General features: G+C 38.0%; 1 protein-coding gene across 12 annotated transcripts in view; it reads left to right on the forward strand.

Moving 5' to 3' along the window:
* Nucleotides 1-394: 394 nt before the first annotated feature.
* The window catches only part of plekha7 (pleckstrin homology domain containing A7), a 197,015-nt gene continuing 184,683 nt past the window's right edge, over nucleotides 395-12,726 (forward strand). For all 12 annotated transcript variants that reach the window (XR_010004853.1, XM_062976390.1, XM_062976511.1 and 9 more), the window contains exons 1-3: nucleotides 395-533; nucleotides 699-775; nucleotides 1,061-1,118. Coding sequence is in view for 11 of the 12 variants with exons in the window: in XM_062976390.1 (XP_062832460.1) it covers nucleotides 427-533; nucleotides 699-775; nucleotides 1,061-1,118 (242 nt within the window). In the remaining variant the exon portion in view is untranslated. The remainder of the gene's footprint in view (nucleotides 534-698; nucleotides 776-1,060; nucleotides 1,119-12,726) is intronic.

Genomic DNA, 12,726 nt, shown 5'->3' on the forward strand with positions numbered 1-12,726 from the left:
TAGGCTGCAACACCCATATCATCCACTGTTGGCAATACAATCTTGGGCTGCTGGGCATTACCGTCTAATCACATTTTTGAGGGCAGCATACTTCCCACCTCTCTTTTACAAGGGAAGAAGTAACCTTCTCATGTTTGCTGTTTTGACTTAAGCGGCTGAGGGGGGAAAGGAAGGGGCCTGAGGGTGTGAGGAATGGTGGGAGTTGAAGTCCAAAACACCTGGCGGGATGGCCCAAGTTGGCCCATGCCTGCTTGAGGGAGATAGAGCGGAATATAAACAAAGTTATTATTGATGGCGCCGCGCGCGTTCCCCGCGTGGCCTGTTGGGGGCGCTGCGGAGGCGCGCGGGGCACCAAGGAGAGGCGCGCGCCCTCCCCCCCCCTCTCTCTCTCTCTCTGAGGAGCGGGAGGCGCGCAGGGCGGCGAACATGGCGGCGGCGGAGGCTGAAGCGGCTGAGGCGGCGGTGGGGCGGGACACTCTACCTGAGCACTGGTCTTATGGCGTCTGTCGAGACGGCCGCGTCTTCTTCATCGAGTAAGGAGGGAGGGAGGGAGGGAGTGTTTGTGAGGGGGGAGGCTGTCCTCCTTGCCTTGTTTCCTGCCCGCCTCACAAGAGGCGCCACTCACTCTCTCTCGGACTGACTGACTGACTGACTAACAGGTGCATGTTTTCGCCTCTCCTCCTCCTCCTCCTCTTTAGCGACCTGGCGCGCGCCACCACCTGGCTGCACCCCCGCACCGGAGAGCCCGTCAACTCTGGACACATGATCCGCTCAGGTGGGAGCCCCTAACCCCTATCCCTTCGCCCTGGACCCCTTTCCTCTCACTGGGAACGAGGGGGCTGCCCTCCTCCTCTCCCTTCCCCGCCGCCTGGGATTTGTGCTCGCCTTTCTTCTCTCAGGGGAACAGAGAAAGGGCGGCGCGGGGGGTGGGCTGAAGATAACGACCTTTGTGTGGCTCGGATTTACCATAAAGAAAGACCTCACTTCTCTCCCCCCCCTTTTCTCCTCTTCCCCACTTTCTTCCCGCCCTCTTTCTTTCTTTTTTCCTCCTTCCTTCCAGACCTTCCCCGTGGATGGGAGGAGGGTTTCTCAGAAGAAGGAGCCAGTTACTTCATTGAGTGAGTATCCCATCCCTGTGGGGAAGAGGTGATAGCCAGAAGGAAGTGCTCTTCTCTTCACACTTCTTTGTCTGATTGGGGGGGGGGGGGGGCACCTCCTGATTTTTCACCCAAGTGTTCAACCTCTTTACATTATCTCAGGCTCCTGTGTGTGTGTGTGTGTGCGTGTGCTGGAATAGGTAGCTAGAAGGAAGTAATCCCTTCGCTTTCTCATGTACGGTCTTGTTTGTCTGAGGGGGGAAAACACCTCTTGATTTTCACTAAACTTATTTTTCAAGAGAGTGGATGATACATCCAATGGGGGGGGGGGTTACCCTCTTTTCAAAGTGATTTGGGATTCTGGAGGGAAAACGCGCCTGTTGCATGAGCAGGAACATAATAAGAATCTATGCACTTTGGTGTGGAGCTTTTTCTTTTTCTTTTTCTTTCTCGAAATTGTTTTAATCATCGCAGTGCTTCCGTCGCCAAGTTTCACCTTTGTGGCTGTTTACATTGCTCCTGGATTTCCGTGGTGCTGTAGTGAGTGAGAGAGGTTGGCTGAATGTCAGGCAAACTTGGCTGCGTGTCTTACTAACACACTGGCTGGAACCTGTTGCCTGCTGCTGAGTGAGTTGAATGAACGGTGGCGGCAGCAAAGAGGTCGCTCCAAGGCAAACCAATGGCATTTTAAGGTGTGAAAGATTGTCACCTTGTCCTGGGCATTAGGCGTTTAGAGCACGTAAAACAGTCACAAATCTATTATACTGTGGGTATTTATATGAGGCGTAATCAAGATATAAACAGCTTTGCAGAAAAGTGACAGCATCATGATTTAATATATGAGTTTTGACAGTGGCTTGTTTTGTTTTGTAGAAATGCATGCAGTGGATCATTGTGTATATTTTATGAGGTGTACTGAAAATATAAATAGCTTTGCAAAAAAGCAGGGGCAGCATCACAGTTTTAGCACTTCGAATGTATACCAGTTCTGACAGTGGTTTTGTTTCATGGAAAAATAGATTCTGTCTTCGTATTCTTGTAGCTTTTCTGTGGCATTATCTTTAAGCGAAGTAACATTTGTGACACTAACTGTTTTTCTTGTTTTGTATCTTTTGAGAATCTCTTTTTTCCGGCTGTGTTTTGAAAACAGTGGGAATGTTGTTCTTGAGCCAAATAACTAATAGGCAACTATTACAGTATTCGCTCATTGTAATTCTTGTGGTCTTTAATTCTGTCTTCCACTCTGTCAGAAACATGTCTTTGTTGTTTTTTTTATTTGATTAGAGATGAGACAAGCACATTTGTATATGAATAACATTCTAAAAAATTGAGGGAGATTAACAAATTGTTTTGGATTATTAGCTAAAGGAAAGAATTCCTGCCCTGAGCCCTTAAATGTGAAAGGTTAGGATGTCACCACAACAAATACTTTGAAAGATACGAGTGGTGCAGAGTTACAGTAGCTTAGTACACCTGTACAGTATATAGTATTACTTTAAAATACCTCATCTGTTCCCATGAGCTGTGAAAGGAAGAAAATTTGGGACAATTTAAAGATAACTTGAATGCCCCAAGTAATGGAAATGGATTTAGTATGTGGAATAAATGCTGTTGGATTATCATACCAGGAATGTGACTGTTTAAAAAGGTGGTTGCCAGTTTGTGTTGAAATGCTTTTTAATTTTCTTTTTTAAAAGCTGGTTTACTAGGATACTGTGCTTTTTATCATATTCCAATGCCTGAAAAGATTTTTTATTTATCAGCCAATTGGCCTTATCAAAACAGACAATATAATCACAACATACAGTATACATATGCCAATGCATTTTATACCAAATTCTCCATGTACCAAAAGCAGTTTCCCTGGGAGTTCTGCTACTCCCCCCCATACTACCATGAAATATAGTATAAATCAATCAGTTTTTCCCCTCATTCATTTCCTACCACCTTTAATTTACTTTGTTTTGTTATTTTATTGTTTATTTTACATTTTATTTTTGTTGCTTAAAAAGATGATCCCAGTAACAACAAAGATAAATTTCCTTGGGTCCGCCTTCCTGATTTTTAATTTTTAATTAATAAAAGCAACATGTTTGAAGCTTTACTAGATTGCTAGCCTTCCTGCCCACATATTAAAGTGTGATTTGCTCTAAACCTGTTTAAATTGGGAATTAAAAAGTGTATTTGTACTGCTCCTGTAAATCTGTTGCATTTTTGTATTCAGTGTCATGAAGATGATATCTTCAGAAGTTAAAATTAAACATAACATAAAAGTTAAAATACTTTAAAGGTATTTGAAATACAGGCTTTCATTGGCTGACTGCATCCCTTTGTACAAACCTGCCCAGGCCCCGAGATCTTCAGGAGAGACCCTTCTCTCAGTTCTACTTCCATCTCAAGCTCAGTTGGTGGGAACAAGAGAGGGGACCTTCTCAGTAGCTGCCCCTCGAGTCTGGAACTCCCTACACAGGAAACAGTGGGCCCCCTCCCTGCTGTCCTTTTGGGAGCAGGCTAAAATTTTTTATTCTGGCAGGCTTTTAAAGAAGAAGATTTTTAACATCATGTCAGGGGCTGCTGTGGTTTTTTTATGGATTTAATCTAAATTGTTTTTTAATATTAATGATGTTTAATACTGTTTTAATATTTATATTTTTGTATTTTTATATTGTATTGTAAAGCTTTTAATGTTAGCCACTTTGAATCTCCTTATGGAGAAAAAAGCAGGATATAAATAATAATAATAATAATAATAATAATATCAAGAAATTATTACAATTACAGTAGAGTCTCACTTATCCAACATTCACTTATCCAATGTTCTGGATTATCCAACGCAGTTTGCCTCCCACCCCAATCCACAGCTGTTTCTCTAGGCAGCAAGGATTGAACTTTTTATGGATGTAATTTCCAACAAAGTTTTTACTTTAAGTTCATTTTATGTCATTCTATCTTTATTTGTAGTCAATGTTAGTAGCCAATTTTTTTAGACAATGTTTTCAATATATCACGATGTTTTGGTGCTAAATTCATAAATATAGTAATGCTACCGTCTTTTGGACTGCTTTTTCTGTTGATTTGTTGTAAAACATTATTTTTGGTGCTTAATTTGTAAAATCATGACATAATTTGATGTTTAATAGGCTTTTCCTTAATCCCTCCTTATTATCCAACATTTTCACTTATCCAACGTTCTGCCGGCCCGTTTATGTTGGATAAGTGAGACTCTACTGTACTTCTTTTCTTCTGATCAATAGAAAGCTAGCAACAGTTATCAAGCTATTAAAAACAACATTTAAGTCTTTGCTAGCTGCAGATACGTGTGTATTTGAAATGAAGTCCAGTGGAATCCAGTGGGATTTATTCTGAATATATATGCATAGATTTGTGTTTTCATTTCTATCCCATTTCCACAACTGTATAACTGCTTAAATATCAGTGACTACAACAACACATCTGAAGAAGTGGATTGATATCCATGGAAGTGTATGCTAAAATAAATTAATCTTAAAGGTGCTGTTAGTTTCTTCCCCTCATTCTCATCTTTTCTTTTCATGCTGAAACTATGTAACATAGTTGTCTCTTTTGTAACTGTCTTTATACTCAGATTGGGATGGCTTCTCTAGCTGAAAATGACAGTTGGTTTTATTGTCCAGAAGGCACCATTGCTGGGGCCCTTTAGGATCTTCTCTACATACATGTTGTATCTGTGTCATAAAACTTGGAAAAATGGTAATTTGTGCTGTTTTATATAAAAATGGCAAATGCTAGCTTACCGGTAGTAGTCAGATTGTCATATGGGAATGTCATTATGTGAAGGATTTTATTTCTTGCACACTGGAAAATATAGGGTTTCTAGGAACTGACAGTGTTTGCAACTTATTTAATCTTGCCAGTGGCAGTACCATTAAAAGTCTAAGAGGTGACAGATATCGAGCAATAACATGCCTCAACTATGAAGAAATGCCAGACAGCCTGATAGATGAATTTACTTTGTATTGATTCACTGCTATGTGTGGATACCCTAATTTTCACAAACTAATGAAACAGTTGATTCATTGTCAGCTTCTCATCTCTTAGTATATCAGCCTCAAACACAGCAAGAGCCCAAAAATATAAATGATGAAAAGAAAAAATGGTACTGATAGGAATTTCCATTGCTATCCAGTGTCTTTCAAATCTTTACAAGCAGCTTAAATTAAAAAGTCTGCCACCTTGTGTACCCATAAACCTATATTTTTAGAAAGATTTATAGGAGGTTTCATGACATAAACTAATGTTCAGCTAAATTAAAGTTCAATAAATATCCATCTTGTAGGAAAACCATATGATCATAGAATTTAAAATACCGAGTAGCTTTCACTTGCAAACCTTTGAAATATTTCATTGTTTTTGGAAGGTTTAACAATGTAGGGTTGTAGCCTTTGTGGCCTGTGTGACCTCATACATAAATTTTGGATGAAAGGACAATCTTCTGTCACAAGAAATAATATACTGCTAAAGTTTGTATAAGCATATCCAGTTGCAAATCCAAATGGCTGGAGCTTCGAGTTTAGTTACAAAACTTTGAAGCCCAGTCATTTGAATGCGTAACTGGATATGCTCATGCATTTCATGTTGGCAATTCTATACATTATCTCAAGGGAACAAGGTGAATGTTTAATGTTTTCTTTCCTAAGTCAGAGAGCAAACTATGTTGCACATTTGAACCTTGGAAGCAATTACAGGTTATCTGTTGAAATTATATTTCTTATTTCATATAAATAAACATCAAAAGAATATCTGTTAGAAAACTTTGTGTGTTTTAAAGCTGTAGTGGCTGAAATAATGGAAGCATGGGCTACACATGTTTTGCTTTTCTATATCAGTTATAATGCAACTTTATAGTCTATGAACAAATGTTTCTTGTTAAATACAAAAAATAATTATGAAGGTGAATGGCTGTATTAGGATAAGAATATGATCACTTGAACTCTTGTACCTGGGATTGTACCTGATTTCATGTACTAATGCTTTGAGTTGGTAGCTGGAGCATGAGAAAAAGGATCGTGGCAGCTTTTGTTATGTACATATATCTTCCTTTTGGATTTAAATATTTGTGGAACATTTCAGAGAATTTCTCAGGAATTTTGAGTTTGGATGCTTTGAATATGTGTACTCTGCAAGAACTGACCTTTTATATACAGTAGAGTCTCACTTATCCAAGTTAAATGGGCCGGCAGAAGCTTGGATAAGCGAATATCTTGGATAATAAGGAGGGATTAAGGAAAAGCCTATTAAACATCAAATTAGGTCATGATTTTACAAATTAAGCACCAAAACATCATGTTATACAACAAATTTGACAGAAAAAGTAGTTCAATACGCAGTAATGTTATGTTGTAATTACTGTATTTACGAATTTAGCACCAAAATATCACGATATATTGAAAACATTGACAACAAAAATGGCTTGGATTATCCAGAGGCTTGGATAAGCGAGGCTTGGATAAGTGAGACTCTACTGTATTGATATTTAAAATGTGGCATTAATAGTTTTAGTGTTAGAAGTGTTATTGACGGCCTCACCCTGTTCATCTAAAGTAAATACAAATGCGTTTACAATATGTTGTAAATTCAGATATACCATGTGCCATAAAATGAATAACAGTGTTTAACTCTTTTGCACATTTCAGTAAAAATACATTAGCCTCTGGTGTAAAAATCCCCCCCTCCATGATTTGTTTATTTATTCAAATAGTATTTTATTATCACGTCATGTTTAAAATTAGTGTTCTTATGAATGTTTTTTTTGGGTTGAAGGCTGTCATTTTATTTGCCATTATGTAGCATTGTCTTTATGGTTTGTTTTAATGGATATATTTTACTTGTATATTTTTCTTATGCTACCAAGTTGGAACAATAGCTAAATATTGTTTATTTATCTACAGTACACATACCATTCCAGTTGTAGACATAGTTAGGTTCCATTAATTGCAGGAAGTGTTACCTTTGCATGCTAGGCTGATAATCAGGAAGTAAAAGTGTTCAGTTTCTGATTGTCGTAGGGTTGTTGAACCTGGAGTCATCCAGAATTTCTTGAATTCACATATCATTGGGTCCAACTAACTTGGTCAATATTGTGGAGTGAGGTGAATTACATTTAAGTGACATCTTGGATATGCAGAAATTTCTTACTCTTCATTTAAATCAAATGTTTGAAATTGAGTATCTTTTCTGATGTGCAAAAGGAAGTGTTGATTGTTTTGGAGTGTGAGTGCCCCCCCCCCTTTTTATTTTATTTTTTATCCAGGTTTTTTCCTGGAATGCCCTTATCCAGGCATAAAACCTAGGAAGAGTTCAGTAGTAAAGATCCATCTATAGAAGTTAGTTTTGTCATTTAGAGTATTGGGAAAAGGAGATACTTGTTTAGCTAATTTTATGATTTTTGTCTTATACATTTAAAAAAAAACATTAGTATGGCACATATAGTCAAGTATTTATTGACAGGCATTGTATAAATATAGTAAATAAAGTTTTAATTGTATTTAATTTAAATGACATGTTCTTAGTTACTATTGTAAGCCCCTTCATCCTGCTATTGTCACAATAAGATTGAAGTATGCAAAGAAATAAGGGGAGGGGGGCTACATCATCTACGTTGGGGAAAGTCCTGATGGGAAAGGCTCGAGGCTACATGTCTGCCATGATACTATGCCATGTGGTATGTGGCTCTACTTTGGACTTCATTTTCTTTGCTGGGTTATGATAGTTATCTAAGATTGGACAAGCTGTCTATAGAACTGTTGTCATGGACAGATCACTACTGTGGTGGTGGTGCTATACTTGCCTGGACTCAAAATCTCTGCATGGATGGGAGACCCATGAAGGTGGTCTGCCCTAGGAGACTTATGGATTTAAATAGCTTCATCATGACTCTTGGATAGTTTCCTGCTGACTTGGAAGGTAATTTTTGTGTTCTTGTGGCAGGTGTCAAAGTCTTGGTTACCTCTGGAATGGGACAATGACCAGGGTTGTGGACACAAAAGTTCCTTAGCATCTCCTCTAACAAAGTAGAGTCAAAATAATACAGGTTTTCTAAGGAACTCATAATGATGAAAGAAATGAGGCAGTGTATGAAACCATTCCTCTTCTTGGTTTATTAAAAAGCCAGAAGAGGCTTATTTGAGTGTGTAGAGGGAGTGGTTATTGCCTCACTAAAACAAGCCAGAGTTCCAGCATGTCTAAAGGAGGCAATTACAAAACCATTACTGAAATTATTTTCCCTCGATCCCTCCATATTAGATACATAGACCTGCACTATGGAAGAGAGGCAGGAAGTAGAGTTGCTGAAGTAGAATTCTGTATTTGGATCCAGATTTTTCTCTCAAGTCCCTTCACATTTTGTGAGGAGAATGTGCTGTTTGTGTGTCAAAAAACATCAGTCTATGGAAAGTGTGACAATAGGGTTGTTGTTGTTATTATTACTGTATACCTTTAGGTCATTTATGACTTATGGTGAACCCACGGCAAATCTGTCATAGGGTTTTGTTGGCAAGCTTTTTTCAGAATGTTGCCAATGCCTTTTATCGAGGCTCAGAGAATGTTACCCAATAGGTTTCCATGATTGACTGAGGATCTGAACCTGGTCTCCCAGAGCCTTAGTTCAAAACTCAAATCACTATAACTTTCTGGCTCTTCAATAGGATCTTTATTTATTTATTTTATTTATATGCTGCCTTTCTCCCAGAGTAGAACCCAAGGCAACTTACAAAACAACAAGTTTAAAAAACATAGTACACAATATAAAACAATTAAAATCATATAGTACATTTTAAAATCAATTAAAACATATAAAAGTTAAATGATATAAAAACATGTCCAATAAAAAGCTACTCCTTCTTATACATTAAAAGCCTGCTTAAATAAACCAATTATTCACTTGCCTGCAAAAGGAAAGTAGAAATAAGGCCAGACTGGCCTCCCATGGAAGGGAGTTCTAGAGGGTGGGAGCAGCCACTGAATAGGCTCTTATCTTGTGACTTTACTAATCTAGCCTGTGATGATGGTGGGACCTAGAGAAAGCCTTCCTCTGTCAAGTCAGAATAGGGAGATACAGTCTTTCAGATAGTCTTGACCTAAACTGCATAGGGTGTTAAAGGTCACGGTCATTCTGTAGTCATTTAATTATTTTTTAAAAAGTTTATCCTGTCACTTAGAAGGCTCTACTTTTCAACTTTTACTTTAGTTGAAAGCTTTATTTAATAGTGTGGAAAGGGACTTATCTAAAAATAACATCATGGTAAATTTGATGTGAACGTCTGGGTGTAGACTAGATGATGAACAGTTTTAAATTTTCTTATCTCCCATTTTTTGTCTTCATTATTTCATAATTGGTTCTATCTTCATGGTTGAGCAATCTATTTAGCAATAAAAATAATAACTACGAGAAATGGAGATAAACAGAATTTCCAAATTTTTGATACGTGCTTCATGGTTATGTACTCTTGTAATACATATTTATGATTCTATTAAGATAATAATGAAATGTATGTATACTCTTAAACACTAAAAATCTGAAAATGTAAAAGATCTCACACATTAACATAATTAAGTGGCTGTTAAAGGAAACATGAATTGTCGACACGGCTCGTGGGCATATGTAACTCCTTGTATGTTTCTTCCTTGTTACTGCTATCTTAAGACTGTTACGTTTTGACTCTGTAACACCTATGAACTAATTATTGGAAGTAGATAAAACAGGCTTCTCTGAGGTAAACAGAAACATTTAAACAGATGCTGAGAATTTTCTCCTTTAGATTTCAAATTCATGTATCCTTTTGTTATTGCTAAACATGGTAATATTTAAAGAAATGATATCTAATTGGATCAAGCTTTTATTCCAGCAGGTAGAACTCTCTTTGAGCAAACTGCTAGTGGGAAGAAAGGCAGTCCTACCATTTTCCCTATGTTGTCTTCAGGAAAAGCCACTTTTTGAGAAATTTCCATGAGTGCTCTGGAACAATTTTGAGGCAGCAAAGAGAATTGTTCATGGAAGGAGATACCAACAAGGTATACCTACATCTTTTAATAGCTGCTGAAGCCTTTTCCAACCTAAATTGTTTCAGAATACTTTGGTGTAAAAAAAAAGTCTGAAAGTGTAAATTGCTCTTGCAATTTTTCAAGAGGAATGATTAAATTAAAATTATCACTCCCAAATCTCTTAAAATAGATGAGAAGAACATGGAAAATGCAGGAAGCTACATCCTGCCATTGTTTCAGATGAGGAGGGGGGGGGGTTGGCCAAAAATGGCATGTCCTCATAAAACTGTAAATCAATCCTTTGATAGAAGGAACTCTTGTGCAGCCCAAGACACTGGGACTAGTATCTTTCTGGGGACAACAGTGGCATACGTACCATATACCGCATTTCACAAAAGAAACTTGCATTGAATCAACCCTGAATACTGAACAAATTAAAACTGTGAAGTCTTCAGGATGCAAAGGAACGAATGTATGTTTCCAAAATTAATATAAAGGATGTCAGCCTCTTTACATGCTAAAAAGGGAACCTTATGCCCTCTGATTTGAGATGTGGTGATTGATCTTTCATATGCAAGATTGTATTTTCACACAGTATTTCCTTGAAACTAAGTTAATGAAGTAAATGTTTAAGGTGTCTTGACCTTGGTATTATCACAAGTTTTACATGCCTTGCATTCTTAATTCCAATACAAAAGGTTGTCTTTATAAGGCTCTTTAGAGTATAGTGTGGTCCATATGTTGTACAGATATTATATTGAGTAGTTGACTACTATTTAGACCAAAATTTAGAACCTTAGAATGTTAGTTCTGTGGTTGTGTGCACATGACTTTGAAATTGGTTTTCATTCATAATTTCAGTAGGCACTAGCTGTGCCCTGCCACGCGTTGCTGTGGCCAATTGGAATTGCAGTGAATAGCCTCGCTGCTTGAAAGCCTGGCCGTTTTTTACATAGGGTATCCTTGCTAGGCCAGGTTGAATGAGATGGAGTAGCCTCGTGGTTTCCAAAGTCTGGCTTTGAAGCTGCAAGGCTGTTCAGTGTTAATCAAGGTGGGCCACAAAGGGGTTGATATATGTGTGGAATAACATGCAGTGTGGTAGAAAGAACTGTTGTCTGGTTGAGGCAGGTGTTGCCATGGATCTCCTTGATTAGCATTGAATAGGCATGCAGCTTCAAAGTCTGCCTGGTTAGTACTTGGAAGAATCCTTTACTGGGACGTGTTAGCTGGGTGTGATTATTTAAGTTGTTTAGCATTGAATGGTCTTGTAGCTTCGAAGCCTGGCTGCTTCCTGCGTGAGGGAATCCTTTGTTGGGAGGTGTTAGGTGGGCCTGGTTGTTTCCTGTGTGGAATTCCCCTGTGTTCTGAGTGTTGTTGTTTATTTAGTGTCCTGATTTTAGAGATTATATTGTTGTGTATTGTTATTAGAGCTCAGTAATTATTATCTATATATATAAAAGGGTGATGGCATCAGGGCAGCGGACAAAACAACAAAACTACAGGCCCCCCAACCTCGAAATTTGACAACACAACCCATCATCCACGCCTCAGGGTTGATACAACAACAAAAAAAGAAAAATAAAGTCCTAATTAGAGGGAGAGCAATAATTGTTTTTATCCAATTGCTGCCAGTTTAGAGGGCTAATCTCTGCCCACTTGGTCTCCTAGCAACCCACTCAGCCAAGGGACAGCCAGGGTTCAGTTAGGGGACAGGCAGATTTAGGCCTCACTTAGGCCTCTTCCACAGATTATCTAATTTGCACTGGATTATATGGCAGTGTAGACTCAAGGCCCTTCCACACAGCTATATTACCCATTTATAATCTTATATTATCTGCTTTGCACTGGATTATCTTGACTCCACTCTACCATATAATCCACTTCAGTGTGCATTTTATACAGCTGTGAAGAAGGGGCCTCAGATAATCCAGTTCTGAGCAGATAATTTAAGATTATCAATATACAGTAGACTCTCAGTTATCCAACATAAACAGGCCGGCAGGATAAGTAAATATATTGGATAATAAGAAGGGATTCAGGAAAAGCCAATTAAACATCAAATTAGGTAATCATTATACAAATTAAGCACCAAAACATCATATTATACAACAAATTTGACAGAAAAAGTAGTTGCATGCGCAGTAATGCTATGTAGTATTACAGTAGAGTCTCACTTATCCAACATTCGCTTATCCAACGTTCTGGATTATCCAACACATTTTTGTAGTCAATGTTTTCAATATATTGTGATATTTTGGTGCTAAATTCATAAATACAGTAATTACTATATAGCATTACTGTGTACTGAACTACTTTTTCTGACAAATTTGTTGTCTAACATGATGTTTTGGTGCTAATTTGTAAAATCATAACTTAATTTGATGTTTAATAGGGTTATCCTTAATTCCTCATTATCCAACATATTCGCTTATCCAACATTCTGCCGGCCCGTTTATGTTGGATAAGTGAGACTCTACTGTACTGTATTTACAAATTTACCACTAAAATATCACAATGAATTTAAAACACTGACTACAAAAACATTGATTATGAAAAGGCAGACTGCGTTGGATAATCCAGAAAATTGTATAAGCGAATGTTGGATAAGTGA

The sequence above is a fragment of the Anolis carolinensis genome, chromosome 1, assembly GCF_035594765.1.
Source record: "Anolis carolinensis isolate JA03-04 chromosome 1, rAnoCar3.1.pri, whole genome shotgun sequence".
NCBI lineage: Eukaryota > Metazoa > Chordata > Lepidosauria > Squamata > Dactyloidae > Anolis > Anolis carolinensis.